Below are 20,240 nucleotides of genomic sequence, written 5' to 3' on the forward strand. Positions count from 1 at the left end.
TTAGAAGTGGGGAAAGAGAGAAAGAGAAGGGATGGGAGGTTGAAGTGGGAAGCATCAACTCATAGTAGTTGCTTCTCCTGTGTTCCTTGACTGGCCAAGCCTGGGGTTTCAAACCAGTGGCCTCAGTTTTTCAGGCAAACGCTTTACCCACTGCACCACCGCTGGGCAGGCTCTTGACACATTTATTTATTTATTTATTTATTTATTTATTTATGTGATAGGAAGGGATATAGAGAGACAGACTCCTGCATACACCCCAACCAGGATCCACCTAGCAATCTCTGTCTGGGGCCAATGCTCAAATCAAACTATTTTTAGAATGTAGGCTGACGTGCTCGATCCAACCAAGCTGTCCTCAGTGCCCAGGCCAGTGCTTGAACCAAATGAGCCAATGTCTACAGGAGACGAACAGGGAGAGAAGGGGGAGGAGGGAGAAGAAGCAGATAGTTGCTTCTCCCGTGTGCCCTAATGGGGAATTGAACCCGGGACTCCATATGCCGGGCCAAGGCTCTATCTACTGAGCAAATGGCCAGGACCACTTTACACATTTCTAAAGTAAATTGTTTCAGAAGCAGATTGAATCATTTGGCTTACCAGCATTGGGCTTGTGGCATTGGATGTTTCTATTAAAACAAATCTATCTTATTGTCTTCACATTGGTTAATATACATGAAAGGAGGTGATTCTCAACCTGTGCGTACTGGAGCTTTTAACATCTCTGGGTCCAGGTTTCACCTCAGACAAATTCAGCCAGAGTCTCTGGGGGTAGGGGGACGCAGTAATCAGTATCTCCTTAAAATCTCCCAGATGATTCCAAGTACAACCCAAGTTGAGAACTACGGGTATAAAGAAAGTCTCCTTTCTTAAACTTTATTTCTAAGAATGGCGAGATAATGTAGCTTAATTCTCTACTTAGTCTACTATATTCGTGTATGTGTCAAATCCTTCCAACACGATCTTGCTGAATTTCTAGTGCAATGCTATTGAAAGAGCGGACTCCTCTGGGAATCTAGCTTCCATGTGAAATCAGTATGTCACAAATTTGACTGAAGGTTGTCAGTCATTTAGCATTTATTCTTGTAAATATGAAATAACTCAGGCTGGGCAGATTAGAGCAATGAACATGGTCATTCATGATCTAAGATTTAAAAATAAACTTTTTTGAGTCTTTTAATTTTTTTCTCTTTTAGATTAAATAATTCCTCCCCATTTGTACAAAAAATTAAAATCACATATTGACTTTTTAAAATTAATTACAGGAATTTCAGGAGAGTATAGCCCTTATTGAAGGTTTACAACCATTTTCAACATATATGATACAGATAGCTGTAAAGAATTATTATTCAGATCCTTTGGAACAGTTGCCTCTGGGAAAAGAGATTTGGGGCAAAACTAAAAGTGGAGGTGAGTTATGGGCTTGGTGTAGGTTGCTGGGATGGAATTTTGTGATATATGTGATATGTATGTCTATGTTTGTTACCTAAATGAAGTAATCTTTTACTATGTGAGTTTTCTTAAAGCTTAAGAAGAAAATGTATTGATTGAAAAATATTTTGATGAACTGGTTTTTGCTCTAGCAGCAGAAGATGATGAACAACATTCCATCAAAATGAAAAGCAACTAGAAGCTGAAGCATCCGAGTCAATGGTTTGACCAGGAAACGCATTCTTTGGTCTCACCACACAGTGTCACCCTCTTTCCATATTTTCATAGGTCTTTGCACATGTGGTGAGACAGCAAAATCAAGCCTTTTTTCTATGTGAATTTTGCTGAGGTCACAGAGATGGAAAGTAATATAATATCATTAATTTAAAGAAAATAGATCTAGAAACTAAAGTTGTTCTTAGAAGTGGTGACTGTTATGAGGTGATTCCATTTCTTTCAGATGTCTCTAATGACATTCACAAAACTCACCCCAATTTGGTTATTCATCATCATTGGCCAAATCCTGAAGCTAGAGTCAGAGAATGATTTAGTCATTAGGCAAAAATAAGTGAGAGCCTTTCAGGCAGCCTGTTAACATACCGTTATATAAGAGGCTGGCTTTCCTTTGGAACATCTGTCATTCATTCTGCTCACATGATATGACTATTCCTCAATCAAGACCCCATTTTTCTTTCCATCTTCCAGTGCTATTGCAACATCCCTTGTCATGTGTTGCTATTTATTTCAGTACCAGAAGCTGTTTGGCTCATTAACACTACCGTGCAGTCAGATACAAGCCTTGTAATATCCTGGAGAGAATCTCACAAGCCAAATGGACCTAAGGAGTCAGTCCGCTATCAGTTGGCAATCTCACATCTGGCCCTAATTCCAGAGACTCCTCTAAGACAAAGTGAATATCCAAATGGAACACTTGCTGTCCTTGTTACTGGACTGTCTGGTGGAAAACTTTATGTGTTAAAGGTACAATGAGGGTATTGTATACTTTTATTGCCTTTCTCAAGTACAAGGTTTTGAAAAAATTAAGCATTTTTCTTTTTCTTCTTTTTTTTAAACAAAAGGTCCTAGCCTGCCATGCAGAGGAAATGTGGTGTGCTGAGAGTCATCCTGTCACTGTTGAAACATTTGACACGCCAGAGAAACCTTACACCTTGATTCCAGAGAACACTAGTTTGCAATTGGATTGGAAGGCTCCATCTGATGTTAACCTCACCAGATTCTGGTTTGAACTCCAGAAGGTAGATCACACCATACACTTTCAATGCAATTTTTTCTGTTATGCTGTAGAATAAGTTGGAAGTCCTTTTGCATATCTCTACAGAATTTTCTTGTAGAAATAAAAAATATATTTGACCATATTTATAAATTGAGGGTTTGCCACATAGAAGTGTTGAGCTATCTAGACTAATTTCTGATAGAAAAATTTTCTAGAGAGATTGATTTACTTTTAAAAGACTTCGTGTATTCTGGATATTTATTTTGTATGTTGTTACTTTTTTGAATTCATTTATCAATTCTTGTACTTTTTTGGTGGAATCTTTATGGCTCTCTATATACAGTGTCATGTCATCTGCAAATGACAGCTTTACTTCTTCATTTCCAATTTGAGTGTCTTTTATTTCTTCTTCTTGTCTGTTATCTGTGGTTAGGACTTCTAATACTATGTTGAATAGGAGTGGTGGGAGCAAACATCCTTGTCTTGTTCCTGATCTTAAGGGAAACGCTTATAGTTTTTGTCCGTTGAGGATGATGCTGGTTGTGGGTTTGTCATATATGGCCTTTATGACAACATGGATGGACCTGGAGATTATTATGCTAAGTGAAATAAGTCAATTAGAGAAAAGCAAGTACCATTTGATTTCACTTATATGTGTAACCTAATGAACAAAATAAACTAACAAACAAAATAGAAACAGACTCATAGATATGAAAAAGAAACTGACAGCTGTCAGAGGGGGTGAGGGTTGAGGGGCTTCGTGAAAACAGTGAAGGTATTAAGCAAAAATATGAAAGCAACTTATAGATGCAGACAGCAGTGTGGGGATTACAGGAGGCCAAGGAGGTTAGGGGATGTGGAGGAGGGCAGAGGGAAGATCAGTGAGGATGGAGGGAGACTTGACTTGAGGTGCTGAGCACACAATGCAATACACAGGTGATGGATTATAAAATTATATACAAGGAACCTGTATCATTTTATTAACCAATGTCACCTCAATAAATTCAATAAAAAAATTTAAAAACCTCCATGTAAATGGATATATTTTATAGTTTATGGACTTTATAATATTTTATATAATTTAGATGTTATCAGCATGATTCTCTGGTTTAAAGTTCATAGCAATTTGGTGTTTTCTATGAAAGAAATAAAAAAAAAATGAACAAGCAAAAACCTAAAATTTTGTTTAGAATTGTTCTTTCAACCATTTAAAGGCTTTTAGCAATAAGAAAGAAGTGAAATATAAAACCATTTTGATCTTGGCATATAAAACTATAAGTGTTCCTCATCCAGAAATCTTCATGCTTTAACCGATATAAAAATATCCACTGAATTTTAAAGTATTAATTAATCTAATTAATTTACTGCTAGGAAAACTCTACATTAATTTTTTTTTTTTTACAGAGAGAGTCAGAGGTCCAGAGAGAGGGATAGATAAGGACAGACAGACAGGAACAGAGAGAGATAAGAAGCATCAATCATCAGTTTTTCATTGTGACACCTTAGTTGTTCATTGATTGCTTTCTCATATGTACCTTGACCGTGGGGCTACAGCAGACCGAGTAACCCCTTGCTCAAGCCAGCGACCTTGGGTCCAAGCTGGTGAGCTTTTTGCTCAAAGCAGATGAGCCCATGCTCAAGCTAACGACCTTGAGGTCTCTAACCTGGGTCCTCCGCATCCCAGTCCGACGCCCTATCCACTGCACCACTGCCTGGTCAGGCTACATTGATTTTTATATTGCTGCATTTAGAATGGTTTATTAAATTTTCATAATTGCTACATTTTATTTTCATCATCATATACTTCTATGTCCATCCACATTTTAAAGATTGGCTAGCCCTGGCCGGTTGGCTCAGTGGTAGAGCGTCGGCCTGGTGTGCAGAAGTCTCGAGTTCGATTCCCGGCCATGGCACACAGGAGAGCGCCCATCTGCTTCTCCACCCCTCCCCCTCTCCTTCCTCTCTATCTCTCTCTTCCCCTCCCGCAGCCAAGGCTCCATTGGAGCAAAGATGGCCCGGGAGCTGGGGATGGCTCCTTGGCCTCTGCCCCAGGCACTAGAGTGGCTCTGGTTGCGACAGAGCGACGCCCCGGAGGGGCAGAGCATCGCCCCCTGGTGGGCAGTGCGTCGCCCCCTGGTGGGCGTGCCGGGTGGATCCCGGTCGGGCGGATCCCGGTCGGGCGCATGCGGGAGTCTGTCTGACTGTCTCTCCCCGTTTCCAGCTTCAGAAAATACAAAAAAAAAAAAAAAAAAGATTGGCTAGGAATCTTTTGTTCAGTGGTAACTTAAAAACACATCAGTATAGTCAAGGCCTCATTTTTCCTTAAAAATGAAGTTGCTCCCAAGGTGTTTTCTTACTATGTAAGATTTTTTATAATCTTGTACATTTAGATAAAAACTATGAAAAATGTGAAACAGTGAATATTGAGTTGATAAAACCAAAGGCCATATATATAGTTAAATTGGACTTTTTCCATTAAATATGTTTATGGTGTTGTATTGCTTATTTTTAAAATTTCCATCTTATAAGAATGCAGTTAAATTGGAGAAATTGGAGGATCACTTAAAAAATTGTTTTTATTTAAATAAGCTTTAATGCAGTTCATTTTAAAGTCAAGGGGAGGGATGTAAAGTTTACTTCCCAGATCAAAGCAATGAAATGGGAAGGGACCTTAGAGATGATCTCTCGCCTCTCGTTTTACTGATGAGAAGTCAGAGACCCAGACAGGCGCCAGCATGAGTCAGATATGACGAGCCAGACAGAGGAGGACCCCAGAAGCTGACTCATTTCTACAGCTGGTCTTACTTGGGTGCTATTCATGGAAGGAATCTGAGTCATTAAATCACCCAATTCCTCAAAATTTAGAAAGAGAGAAGATGGATTCTGCTTAGTTCAGTTCTCATGACTTTCATGCAATGTTTTTTTCTGTCTCAGAACTTCCTGTATTCTTACACTTGCTCAACACAAGTTCCAAAAGGATGACTTAGCAGATCATGAAGCTTAAATTGTTTCATACAGTAATTTCTACATGGTGACCTGCTATAGAGACTAATTGATGAGCACAGTGGAAGGCTAGGTTTTGAGAGGTTTAATGAGTGATATCTAGTCATAAAAGTCCATCTCTTTTGAACCTACCTTATGATAATAAAATAGCTGGGAATGAATCTATCACTCTATACTGAAACTCTGAGGAGCAAGGGATAAGAGTGAATATGTATCTTCTAAATCAATTTTTTTAGAAAGGAAAAAAGGAGACAGAGATAAACCTTTAGTCTCTTCTCTCTTTTCTGTCAAAAGTTCCTTGTATAGAAAATGAAGAAATTCAAGCACAAGCCTAAATTTCTACCTAAGTCTTAAATTTCATAGCTTATTTATCATAACAGTGCACAGAAGAAGAACATATTTGATTTAGGATGGAGAGAATGAAGTTATTTTATTTTGGCATTTTTTTTTTCATGGAAGCCCATTAATACCATGTTTCCTTTGGCTATCTACGGAAATCCCTGCCAGAATAAAACATTTTTAAAGTTCCAGTCTCTAAGACATCATAGTCTTACCATCTCCCAGCTCCTACACCAAATAATTGGAAAATTCCTCTGTGGTAGCCTACACCCCTGCACTTGTTGGCCTCTGACAAGTGGAAGGCTCTGACTCTCTTGTGACTTACTGGGGTGGCCCATGGCACCTCTCCAAGTTGATGGTCTGCCCAGAATATTCACTGCTGTGGTAAAGCTGATACATGACGGTTTTCCAGTAGTCCCTTTGGCCAAACATCTCCCTGATATTTCAAGGAGCTGTGATAATTTCTGGATAATGTGGAATGTTGGACCACCTAGACTATTCACCTAAAGTAGTTTCTATAGCAGATCATTAAGTAGGCAGGACCAAAAAGGGCTAAACTTTTTGAACTAGAGTAATCTCTCTCTCTCTCTCTCTCTCTTTCTCTCTCAACCTCTCTCTCTCTCTCTCTCTCTCTCTCTCTCTCTCTCTCTCTCTCTCTCTCTCAGTGGAGTCAGAGTAAATGTTACGAATCCAATGCATCTGTTTCATTAGCTTATATGTCTCAGTGGGATTGATACATTTATAGATTTATCAGGCAATGTCCCAGACGTCAGCATTTTTTTTTTCAATTCTTTCCCTTTCCCTTTTCCTTATGTAACAGGGTGGCCTGTTTCCTAACAGTGCTATAGAGAATCATTCCTAACTGAAAAGAAAACTAATATAAAGTGTCCATCCAATGAAATCACATGACCTTGTAGTGCTAAATGAAAAAGGAGATGTAAAGTGAGGTTTATTTATGGAAGCTGACCTTCGTAGGAAATACTACTGGGGTAAATACACTAAGAACCCTTGACAAAATGACACATCCTATGTCTTTTCCTATTTGTACATTTTTTTTAAATCATCATTTTCAAATAATGACATTAAATATGCAAATACATGAACTTTTTAAAAAAGTGCTGTCACAGAAAAAGAAGTTTAAGATCAATATAATTAGAGATCCAGTATCTAAAGTGGAAGAAAAGATTTCCTGTATTTAACTTCTAACCTTGTTACTTAATGGCTAAGTGATAGCAGTGATACCAATGGTGGTGGACAAAAATTTTCTTCTTTTGAGGATCTCATCTTCCTTTGTACAATGATAAGGAATGCCAGTTAGATGTCTGAAAAGGATTTTGGGAAGGAAAACTAAATGTTGTAACCTATAACTCACTGTGGACCTCGTCACAGAAACATGTAAAAATATTATTATTTTAAAATTAACAAATCTGTGGACTAGAAAGTGTAATTGTTTTGACCTATCATTGTCCCTCAACACTGAATTTGCATTCCTAGCCATCCTGATTTGATGCAGGCATGTATGATTAGAGAAAACAGAAGTTAAGCTCTGTATCTTCTCCAATGATACATACAGTCAGAAAGTATATGTCCTATCCCTGGGGTCCCCAAACTACGGCCCGCGGGCCGCATGTGGCCCCCTGAGGCCATTTATCTGGCCCCTGCTGCACTTCCAGAAGGGCCACCTCTTTCAGAGGTGGTCAGCATCCGCATCCTGTGCTCCTGGAGTACTGTATGTGGCAGCGCCGCAAAGCGCGACGTCACGTACAGTACTACTTCCCATAACGTGGAACACACGCGTCACAGCTCTGGAAGCACGTCATATCACTTGTTACGGCTAGCAATGACAAATATGGAACTGGACATTGACCATCTCATTAGCCAAAAGCAGGCCCATAGTTCCCATTGAAATACTGATCAGTTTGTTGATTTAAATTTACTTGTTCTTTATTTTAAATATTGTATTTGTTCCCATTTTGTTTTTTACTTTAAAATAAGATATGTGCAGTGTGCATAGGGATTTGTTCATAGTTTTTTTTTTATAGTCCAGCCCTCCAACGGTCTGAGGGACAGTGAACTGGCCCCCTGTGTAAAAAGTTTGGGGACCCCTGTCCTATCCTGTAATAAGAACTGTCATTCAAGTCAGTTATAGCTTGTAAAAATGAAATAACTGGGCCCTGGCTGGTTGGCTCACTGGTAGAGCATTGGCCTGGCATGCAGGAGTCCCGGGTTTGATTCCCAGCCAGGGCACACAGGAGAAGCACTCATCTGCTTCTCCACCCCTCCTCCTCTCCTTCCTTCCTCTCTGTCTCTCTCTTCCCCTCCTGCAGCCAAGGCTCCACTGTAGCAAAGTTGGCCCGGGCGCTGAGGATGGCTCTATGGCCTCTACCTCAGGCACTAGAATGGCTCTGGTTGCAACAGAGCAACGCCCATCTGGGGAAGAGTATCGCCCCCTGGTGGGCATGCCAGTGGATCCCAGTCGGGCGCATGCAGGAGTCCGTCTGACTGCCTACCTGTTTCCAACTAAAGAAAAATACAAAAAAAAAAGAAAAAAAGAAATAACTGTTGGTAGTAGGAATGATGTTTGGGGTCAAATATAAAGAAGCTCTTATTTTTTAACAGAAAATTAATTTTATTTAAAATTTAACTGCTTGCCTTGGTTTGTGAATTTCTATGTTTTCTTTTTTTTTTTTAAATGAATTTTTATTAATGGTAATGGGATGACATTAATAAATCAGGGTACATATATTCAAAGAAAACATGTCTAGGTTATTTTGTCATTAGATTATGTTGCATACCCCTCGCCCAAAGTCAGATTGTCCTTCGCCATCCTCTATCTAGTTCTCTGTGCCCCTCCCCCTCCCCCTAATTCTCCCCCTGTCCTCCCTCCCCCCACCCCTGGTAACCACCACACTCTTGTCCGTGTCTCTTAGTCTCATTTTTATGTTCCACCAATGTATGGAATCATGTAGTTCTTGTTTTTTTCTGATTTACTTATTTCACTCCTTATAATGTTATCAAGATCCCACCATTTTGCTGTAAATGATCTGATGTCATCATTTCTTATGGCTGAGTAGTATTCCATAGTGTATATGTGCCACATCTTCTTTATCCAGTCTTCTATTGAAGGGCTTTTTGGTTGTTTCCATGTCTTGGCCACTGTGAACAGTGCTGCAATGAACATGGGGCTACATGTGTCTTCACGTATCAATGTTTCTGAGGTTTTGGGGTATATACCCAGTAGAGGGATTGCTGGGTCATAAGGTAGTTCTATTTGCAGTTTTTTGAGGAACCACCATACTTTCCTCCATAATGGTTGTACTACTTTACAGTCCCACCAACAGTGAATGAGGGTTCCTTTTTCTCCACAGCCTCTCCAACATTTGCTATTACCCGTCTTGTTGATAATAGCTAATCTAACAGGGGTGAGGTGGTATCTCATTGTAGTTTTGATTTGCATTTCCCTAATAACTAATGAAGCTGAGCATCTTTTCATATATCTGTTGGCCATTTGTATCTCTTCCTGGGAGAAGTGTCTGTTCATGTCCTCTTCCCATTTTTTTATTGGATTGTTTGTTTGTTTGTTGTTGAGTTTTATGAGTTCTTTGTAAATTTTGGATATTAGGCCCTTATCTGAGCTGTTGTTTGAAAATATCATTTCCCATTTAGTTGGCTGTCTGTTTATTTTTATATCAGTTTCTCTTGCTGAGCAAAAACTTTTTATTCTGATGTAGTCCCATTCATTCATCTTTGCCTTCACTTCTCTTGCCATTGGAGTCAAGTTCATAAAATGTTCTTTAAAACCCAGGTCCATGAGTTTAGTACCTATGTCTTCTTCTATGTACTTTATTGTTTCAGGTCTTATATTTAGGTCTTTGATCCATTTTGAATTAATTTTAGTACACGGGGACAGGCTGTAGTCGAGTTTCATTCTTTTGCATGTGGCTTTCCAGTTTTCCCAACACCATTTGTTGAAGAGGCTTTCTTTTCTCCATTGTGTGTTGTTGGCCCCTTTATCAAAGATTATTTGACCATATATATGTGGTTTTATTTCTGGGCTTTCTATTCTGTTCCATTGGTCTGAGTGTCTATTTTTCCGCCAATACCATGCTGTTTTGATTATCGTGGCCCTATAATATAGTTTAAAGTCAGGTATTGTAATGCCCCCAGCTTCATTCTTTTTCCTTAGGATTGTTTTGGCTATTCGGGGTTTTTTATAGTTCCATATAAATCTGATGATTTTTTGTTCCATTTCTTTAAAAAATCTCATAGGGATTTTGATGGGAATTGCATTAAATTTGTATATTGCTTTGGGTAATATGGCCATTTTGATTATATTTATTCTTCCTATCCAAGAACAAGGAATATTTTTCCATCTCATTGTATCTTTTTCGATTTCCCTTAACAATGCTTTGTAATTTTCATTATATAGGTCCTTTACATTCTTTGTTATGTTTATTCCTAGGTATTTTGTTTTTTTTGTTGCAATCGTGAAGGGGATTATTTTTTTGAGTTCGTTTTCTAATATTTCATTGTTGGCATAGAGAAATGCTATGGACTTCTGTATGTTAATTTTGTATCCTGTGACCTTACTGTATTGGTTTATTGTTTCTAATAATCTTTTTGTGGAGTCCTTCGGGTTTTCGATGTATAGGATCATATCATCAGCAAAAAGTGATACCTTTACTTCTTCTTTTCCGATATGGATGCCTTTTATTTCTTTGTCTTGTCTGATTGCTCTGGCCAGAACTTCTAGCACCACGTTAAATAAGAGTGGAGAGAGTGGACAACCCTGTCTTGTTCCTGATTTAAGGTAGAAAGTCCTCAGTTTTATGCCGTTTAAAATGATGTTGGCTGATGGTTTATCATATATGGCCTTTATCATGTTGAGATATTTTCCTTCTATACCCATTTTGTTGAGAGTCTTAAACATAAAATTGTGTTGTATTTTATCAAAAGCCTTTTCTGCATCTATTGATAAGATCATGTGGTTTTTGTTCTTTGTTTTGTTGATATGGTGTATTACGTTAACCGTTTTGCGTATGTTGAACCATCCTTGAGATTCTGGGATGAATCCCACTTGATCATGATGTATTATTTTTTTAATATGTTGTTGTATTCGGTTTGCCAGTATTTTGTTTAGAATTTTAGCATCTATATTCATTAGAGATATTGGTCTGTAGTTTTCTTTCTTTGTGCCATCCTTGCCAGGTTTTGGTATGAGGGTTATGTTGGCCTCATAAAATGTGTTTGGAAGTATTGCTTCTTCTTCAATTTTTTGGAAGACTTTGAGTAGAATAGGAACCAAGTCTTCTTTGAATGTTTGATAGAATTCACTAGTATAACCGTCTAGGCCTGGACTTTTATTTTTGGGGAGGTTTTTAATAGTTTTTTCTATTTCCTCCCTGCTGATTGGTCTGTTTAGGCTTTCTGCTTCTTCATGACTCAGTCTAGGAAGGTTGTATTGTTCTAGGAATTTATCCATTTCTTCTAGATTGTTGTATTTGGTGGCATATAATTTTTCATAGTATTCTACAATAATTCTTTGTATATCTATGATGTCTGTGGTGATCTCTCCTCTTTCATTTTGGATTTTATTTATTTGAGTCCTGTGCCTTTTTTCCTTGGTGAGTCTTGCCAAGGGTTTGTCAATTTTGTTGATCTTTTCAAAGAACCAGCTCCTTGTTTTATTGATTTTTTCTATAGTTTTTCTGTTCTCTATTTCATTTATTTCTGCTCTGATTTTTATTATCTCCTTTCTTCGGCTGGTTTTGGGTTGTCTTTGTTTTTCTTTTTCTAGTTCCTTAAGGTGTGAAGTTAAGTGGTTTACTTCGGCTCTCTCTTGTTTGTTCATATAGGCCTGAAGTGATATGAACTTTCCTCTTATTACTGCTTTTGCTGCATCCCAGAGATTCTGATATGTCGTATTTTCATTTTCATTTGTCTGTATATATCTTTTGATCTCTGCACTTATTTCTTCTTTGACCCATTCATTTTTTAGAAGTATGTTGTTTAGTTTCCACATTTTTGTGGGTTTTCCCCCCTCTTTTTTGCAGTTGAATTCTAGTTTCAAGGCTTTATGATCAGAAAATATGCTTGGTACAATTTCAATTTTTCTAAATTTGCTGATATTGTCTTTGTGGCCCAACATATGGTCAATTCTTGAGAATGTTCCATGTACACTAGAGAAAAATGTATACTCTGTCGCTTTGGGATGAAGTGTCCTGTAGATGTCTATCATATCCAGGTGTTCTAGTATTTCGTTTAAGGCCACTATCTCTTTATTGATTCTCTGTTTGGATGACCGATCTAGAGCCGTCAGCAGAGTATTGAGGTCTCCAAGTATGATTGTATTTTTGTTAGTTTTTGTTTTAAGGTCAGTAAGTAGCTGTCTTATATATTTTGGTGCTCCTTGGTTTGGTGCATATATATTAAGGATTGTTATGTCTTCTTGATTCAGCGTCCCCTTAATCATTATGAAATGACCATTTTTGTCTCTGAGTACTTTTTCTGTCTTGTAGTCAGCATTATCAGATATGAGTATTGCTACACCTGCTTTTTTTTGGGTGTTGTTTGCTTGTTTTGAATTTGTTTTTATCCTTGTTGCTTAGATGTGTTTCTTGTAGGCAGCATATAGTTGGATTTTCTTTTTTAATCCATTCTGCTACTCTGTGTCTTTTTATTGGTAAGTTTAATCCATTTACATTTAGTGTAATTATTGACACTTGTGGGTTCCCTACTGCCATTTTATAAATTGCTTTCTGTTAGTTTTGTATCTAGTTTGATTCTTCTCTTTTGTTTTTCTATCATTTGTTTTTGTTTGTTTGTGTTCCATTCTTCTTTCCTCTGTTGCTACCTTTTTTAAGTCAAGTGTTTTTGTGGTGGTTTTTTCTAGGGTGGTTACCATTAAGTAATGAAAAGGGTACCTACCATATTCATTGTAGTACCCTATCTTATAAGTATTTCTGCACTTCATCGTCCTTTGCTACTGTTAATCTCCATCCTCTCCCCCCTTTTTTTCCTTTGTTGTCACAGTTTAAGTTTGGTTTTATTGTGTTCTTGGTGGAGCTGTTACTTGTGGTGTTGTTTTCTTTTGTTCTTTGAATCTGGTTGGAAAACCCCCTTTAGTATTTCCTGGAGTGGGGGCTTTCTGTTGATAAATTCTCTCATCTTTTCTGAATTTGTGAATGTTTTTATATCTCCTTCATACTTGAAGGATAGCTTTGATGTGTATAGTATTCGTGGCTGAAAGTTCCTCTCTTTCAGGGCTTTAAATATTGGGGTCCACTCTCTTCTAGCTTGTAGAGTTTCTGCTGAGAAATCTGATGATAATCTAATAGGCCTTCCTTTATATGTTGTACTCTTCTTTTCCCTGGCTGCCTTGAGAATTTTTTCTTTGTCATTGGTTTGTGTCATCTTTATTATGATGTGCCTTGGAGTGGGTTTGTTGGGGTTAAGAAAACTCGGTGTTCTGTTTGCTTCTTGAATTTGAGGCTTTAGTTCTTTCCACAGGCTTGGGAAGTTCTCGTCTATTATTTGTTTGAGTATATTCTCCATTCCATTTTCTTTTTCTTCTCCCTCTGATATACCTATTATTCTTATGTTATTCTTTCTGATGGAGTCAGACAATTCCTGTAGGGCTTTCTCGTTTTTTATTATTTTTGAGTCTCTTTCTTCTTCTCTCTGTTGTGCCTCAAGTTGTTTGTCTTCTATTTCACTAATCCTATCTTCAATCTGGGCTGTTCTGCTAGCTAAGCTTGTTACCTCGTTTTTCAGCTCGTGAATTGAGTTTTTCATTTCTGTTTGATTTGTTTTTATAGTTTCAATTTCCTTGGTAATATATTCTTTGTGTTCATTGAGTTGTTTTCTGATCTCCCTATATTGCCTTTCTGTGTTTTCTTGTATATCTCTGAGTATTTTTAAGATTTCTATTTTAAATTCTCTGTCATTTAGCTCCAAGGCTTCCAATATGTTAAGTCTTTTCTCCATAGATTTTTCCACATCTATTTGTGTTACCTCTCTTTCTTTTGTATCCATAATATTCGATTTCCTCTTTCTTATTGGCATCTGAGGGTGGTCTTGTTGATAGCACTAATTAGAATTAATAAAGAGTAAAAAGTAAAAAAAAAAAAAAAAAAAAAAAAAAAAGGTAAAACACCCCACAAAAAAAAACAGTAATAATTTATTATTTCCCCCTTTTTTTCTTTCTTCTCTTTCCCTCCTCTCCCCTCCTCAGGGAAATATCGTGCCTATAATGGAGGGCCTGATTTGGGGTGAAGAGTTCAAGGGGCAAAAAAAGGGGAGTAGGGACTTACTAAATGCAAAAAAAAAAAAAAAAAAGGAAGAAAATCTTAGACAAGCATAAGATGATTTGCTTGTGAGTGATGGTCAACTAAGAGATATAATGAGAGGGATAAGAGGGAACCAGAAAAAAGGACAAAAAAAATAATAATAAAGAAGAAAAAAATAAAAATAAGTAAAAATCTGTTGTATTAAGTGGAGTGAAGACTAAATACAATGGAGACCTTGGGTTGGGAGGACCCAAAATGCCACAAAAATAAACAAACAAGAAAAAAAACAAAAACAAAAGCGAAAAAGAAAAATAAAGCCAAAAAAAAGCCTTGAGTCCCAAATTAACTAATTTGTTCGTGATTGAGGATTAAATGGGATGAAAGTAAAACGAGAAAAGAAAAAACGAATAGAAAGGAAAAAATAAGAAAAAGAGAAAAACGAAGGAAGAAATAAAAAAGGAAGAGAAAAAAACAAGATAAAGCAAAACAAAATAAAACAAAAGAGGAGAGAGTGAGAGCTAAGTGTTTTGGAGTATAACCTTAAAGGAGGGTGAGGATGAAGAAGAGAAATAAAATATAACACTTATGGGTAGTGTAGTTCAAGAAAAGGGAAGCATAAGATGGGCAGAGAATAGAAGGACCGAGGTGGAGGAAATAAAGGCAATAAGATAGAAGAAACAAACAACAACAACAACAAAAAAATTAGTGGAACAAGTTGTAAAATCTGTGGATTTTTCTTGATTTTGAGATGTTAACTTCTTCCTTTTTCTTTTCTCTCCCTCTTCCTGGTCGGTGACTCTACCCCAGGCTCTGCCCCTGTGTCACACTTAGGTAGGGATTTGCAGTTGATGGGATTCTATGGCAATGTCATATAATTGGCTTTAGTCTTGCTGGTAGTCAAGGCTTGTTGGCGTTTGCAGGGTCCAACGATGAGAGAGTTTGCTTTCCTGGATTCTCTCTCCTAGTCCCCCCTTCCTGAATTAGCAGCCTGGTGATCCAGCTATAAGGCTGCCACTGCTTCTGCCTGGGGAGTAAGAGGCTCAAAGAGCTGGGAAATCCCCACTCTATCCCCACTCAGTGCAAGGCTTTGGGAAAGGCTCTGGCAGTCAGGGCCTCCAGTGTAATCAGGCGGGGGTGGGAGTCAATTGTTGTCAAGGTGACTGTTCAGCACCTAGCATTCAGTTGGACCTCTCAACCCAGGCTTTCCACACTTTGTAGCCTGTTTCGGCTGGGAAGAAGAGGCACTAGTCTCTGCTTGCGACTAGTGTAGTATAGATCTTATTATCTGCCAAGTCCCTCTTGTTAGCGTTTATCCCTGAATATGGAGGCTCTATCAATCAGAAGTTGCCCCCGCCCCTTTAGCGAGAGGCACTAAAAAATATCACGCCTCTTGTCTTGGGTCACTGAACTGAGAGAGATCTTATCAATTAGAACCGAGGGTGCGCAGATTTCACGGGTTAAGCTAATTTCAGTGATTGGGTCGCAGCTGTGCTCCCGAAGGTATTTCAGGCTGCCTGCGCTCGCCCCTCCCCCAACGCTTGATTGTTAGCTTGAATGGCTGGGTGAGGTGCCCCGCCCGCGGAGAGAATCTCCCAAGTAGGGAATACCACCCTGGGGCCTCTCCCGCTCCCCCTGCTGCTGGCGGCTGGGGCGCACCGGGCGCAGGATGATGGGGCACCCTGGGTGTGCGGGCCAGCAGGGCGCTCTGGGCGCGTGGAATGCCCAGGGTACACGCGCGAATGGGGTGCTCCGGGCACCGGTGGCTGGCGACTCTCACTCGCAGTGCGCGGGCCGCTGGGAACGTTAGCGGTGCTCGCTCTGCAACCGGACCGGGCGCGCCAGCGGCTGCTCGCCGCTCCGGAGTGTGGGCGGTGCTCGCTCTGCAATCGAGTCCCTGCGGTAGCTTCCTCCACACCCTCGTCTCTCAGATTCAAATGATAACAGTCCTTTCGCTTTCAGTTTGTGTGGAACTCCAGAATGCTCCGAGGATAAATTTTCCTGTTTCTAGTTGATAAATTTGTTGTGATTTTGGGGAGATCTGTCAGTCGCGCTGCTCACGGCGCCATTTCCGTGACGTCACTCCTCTATGTTTTCTTAAAGAAACCAAAATGTTAATTGAGTCTTCTTTTCTAGTGGAAGTACAATGAATTTTACCATGTTAAAGCTTCATGCAGCCAAGGTCCTGCTCATGTCTGTAACATCACGGATCTACAGCCTTACACTTCCTATAATGTCCGCGTAGTGGTGGTTTACAGGACAGGAGAAAATAGCACCTCGCCTTCTGAAAGTTTTATGACAAAAGGTGAGTACTAACATATAGCACACGGGAAACCCTGTAAGTTTCTCAATTCTTTTCTCAACATTTATTTCACCAATCCTAGAGGTTGCCATTTTTCTTAAAAGAATAAATGACTATTTCTAGAACTTGAGTGAAGAAATTAAAAAGAGCTAGTAGTTCTTATAGGCAGTAATGAGATAATACTCACTCGGTCTTGCAAGATCCTAAACAGAGCAATTATTTTTTGCCTTTCAGTATTCAGATTTCCTGCCTAGCTGTGATATTTTTACAGTAAGAACTAAATGAAAACAATGTTACTGAGTGTTCAATGAATATTTACTGACTACTATAAACACATGTTAAATCTAAAAAGTATATTAAATTTAACTAATGTTCTAGAAGGTACACTGTAACTCCAAGTTGATCTTTATAAGACATCAAGGGAAAATGCTCCAAAACTTACAGAACTTTTTTTTCTATTATTTATTTCATATCAAGCTAAGTTATATTGTTAACCCTATCAGGAATTCATCACTAACAAAAACTTCAGATACTCATTTAAATGTGCACTCATATGGACTACTTCTACATATTTCTTTAATGTATTTGTCTTTTCTCTTAGTAAATATAGTCTATAGCAACATGCTGTGCATCATATTTTATACTTCTGACATATCAATCAGTGTTTTCTTTTGTTTCCAAAGCTGGAGTCCCAAGTAGACCAGGCATTCCAAAATTATTAGAAGGGAGTAAAAATTCAATACAGTGGGAAAAAGCAGATGACAATGGAAGCAGACTTATATACTATATCCTTGAGATAAGGTATGTCTGTTGGCAGAAGTGTTTTATAAAATAAAAAAAAAGCTAAGCAGGTAATTGTAAGATGTTATTAAATAAACATTAACAATATTTATCAATGTGTATTTTATAAAGAAACAAGAAGGCTCTTTAGGTTAAGGACCACGAATGTATCATTACATTCTCTGCTCAGTTACTAACAGACAGTCTTGGCACTTCAATTATAAGGCCTATCACATCAGTCTTCCCAGAAATCTGTAACTGCTTATCGAAACTGTATGGAAATAATTCCATCATTGGCACATGTCACTTATATTTGCTTAGTATCTATTCTATGCAAGAAGCTGAGCTGATGTTTAATGTTAGATGATGGTTTGCATGTAAATTTCTGATGTTAATTTGTTTTAGCAAGATGAATAAATAATGTCTAGTGAAAATTGTTCATGAACTAGGTATTTTTCAGAATGTAAAATTGGGTATAGGTCACACAGGATTCTCTAGCCACCATGGAGATTACAGTTCTCAGAGTGTTCCCAGGGACTGAAAATGTGCCTTTGATGAAAACGAATCAGCTGATGCACGTACCCAACCTCAGATCCCGCCAGTGTGAGGAGCTGTGTGAATCATCATTGGCTCAGATGAACGGATTTCGTGCCAGCATGAAGGGAGAATTCCAAATTCCACAGACACGCCCCTCACGGGACTATGAAGCCATCTTTTAAGGAGCTCCAAGGACAAAAGTCACTTCCATAATTATAGTCCTGGCTACTTGAGCTTTAGATCTATTTTTGCTTCATCTTGTTCTGGCATTCCCATAACCTTAAAAAATATTCCTGCTCATGCGAGAGGATGACATTAGCCATATTTCTAAGGGAAACCTTATTGAAATTTTTGTTACTGTTTTTCATACAAAATGAAATACATTCTGATCTGCAGAACTGTCTTGATGGTCTGTGACTGTAGTTATGTTCACCAATCAGGCCTCACCATGGTCTTGCAGGACCCTTGTAGCGTGTCCCCTCAGTAATACCTGAAGTGCATAGCTCTTTAAATACTTTGCATTTTCTTGCCCCAACTTTCTACCCTCAGGACAGGGACTGTGAAATAATACAATAAACTGCTGGACTTTTAGTATCTCAAAGTAACTTCTTCAGTCAGGACACTCTAGTACATCCTGTGTACTTGCTGATAGGACAGTGCTAGTGATAGTACTAAGTGTATGAACTTGAGAACTGAGCAGACTGTATTCTCTTACAGTTCTAGATACTAGAAGTCTAAAATCAAGGTGTCATAGGACCACGCTCCCTCTGAAGTTCTCAGGGAAGAATCTTTCCCTGCTTCTTCTTAGCTTCTGGTGATTTCCACCAATCCCAGGCATTCCTTGGCTTGCATCACTCCAGTCTCTGGCATGGTCATCACATGATGCTCTCTGTGTGTGTCTGTGCTTAAATTTCTGTCTTCTTAACACATTACTGACCAGCAACTTTACGCAGAAGTTATCTCATGTCACCGGCTATGTTTTTGTAATTGGGTAGGAAAGTGAAACAATATAAATCAACTTCAGTATACTTTATTTATACATGATGAATTTAAATGAAACTTTGTACATATCTGCTACATATTATATTTTATACATATTATATATTTTAGTAATTTTTTTGGTGTGGTATACTGTATAGCAATAATTGTACTGTACAATTGTTCTATTTGGTGGTGGTATAAATTGGTTTGAGAAACAACTAAATCAAAAAAAATCATCACTAAAAAGTAATTCCATCACTTCCCTGATGCTCCGTAGATCACTAAGTTTGGCAGTTACAAATATTTGAATAACCCTCCAAAGTTGGTGTAATATCATTTTCAATCCACTCTTCTTCAAAATCACTTTCACTATCAGATCTTATTACATTTCTTTTTTGTGGTTTTGGTGGTCTAATATCCAACTCATTACTGTCTTCCAGTAAACTATCAATTTCTACATCACTACAATATATTTCAAAATCACTCGGACAATCAGATAAAGTGTCTGCATATAATTCATTGAAATGTTTTTCACCTTCACAATCCATCATGGTTGAAACCTTCATAATACTATAATTGTAATAAAAACCTAAATATCAAGAAAAGTCACTTTTTTATAATAAATTGAACACAACGAAGATTTTACAATATCCTTGATATGTATGTTCAAACTGTGAGCAATTAGAAGATAGTCCAAGTTTAGATGGCTGGACACTGATTGTGTTTGCTCACCGTACCTTCGATTTTGCGGTCTCACGCCTGGAGGAGTGGGAAGAAAAGAAGTCTGCATGAGAATATAGAATGATGTGCTGTTTTTCAAACTTCGACCCTCAGGGCGAAGAGTCACAAATACAATAGTCTTATATTACCCTGAGTTGCAAAAATTGAAATAGCTAATACAAGTATAGACATGAGTTAACTCGTGAGCAGTCTACATTCAGAGGGCATCAAGCCCTGGCTGGTTATCTCAGTCTATTGGAGCATTGTCCTGAAATGACATGGTTGTTGGTTTGATCCCCTATCAGGGCACAAATGGGAAGCAACCAGTAAATACACAACAACAAATGAATGCTCTTCCGTCTTTCTCCCTTTCTCTCCCTCTCTCTTGTTTTGTTTTCTCTCCCTCCTTTCTCCTTTGTCTCTCTAAAATCAATCAATAAATAAAAAAGGGCATCAGTCATTATGTTTGAGCCTATCCTAATGAAATATGATCTTTTTAACTTGATTACATCTGCAAAGACTTCATTTCCAAACAAGGTCCTATTCTCAGGGTCTGAGTTGGCATGAATTTTAGACGTACACTATCCCAGTACACAGACCATGTTTAACTTCTTACTTTATTCCACTTTAAATT

The 20,240-nt window shown here is 38.3% G+C and overlaps 1 protein-coding gene across 2 annotated transcripts in view; it reads left to right on the forward strand.

Annotated features, from left to right (window-relative positions):
- ROS1 (ROS proto-oncogene 1, receptor tyrosine kinase) overlaps positions 1-20,240 on the forward strand; it is a 134,070-nt gene that overhangs the window by 77,072 nt on the left and 36,758 nt on the right. For both annotated transcript variants that reach the window (XM_066371796.1, XM_066371795.1), the window contains exons 29-33: positions 1,260-1,404; positions 2,174-2,406; positions 2,505-2,681; positions 16,423-16,591; positions 17,272-17,389. In XM_066371796.1, coding sequence (XP_066227893.1) covers positions 1,260-1,404; positions 2,174-2,406; positions 2,505-2,681; positions 16,423-16,591; positions 17,272-17,389 — 842 coding nt within the window. The remainder of the gene's footprint in view (positions 1-1,259; positions 1,405-2,173; positions 2,407-2,504; positions 2,682-16,422; positions 16,592-17,271; positions 17,390-20,240) is intronic.

Source organism: Saccopteryx leptura, chromosome 3 (assembly GCF_036850995.1).
Source record: "Saccopteryx leptura isolate mSacLep1 chromosome 3, mSacLep1_pri_phased_curated, whole genome shotgun sequence".
Lineage (NCBI taxonomy): Eukaryota > Metazoa > Chordata > Mammalia > Chiroptera > Emballonuridae > Saccopteryx > Saccopteryx leptura.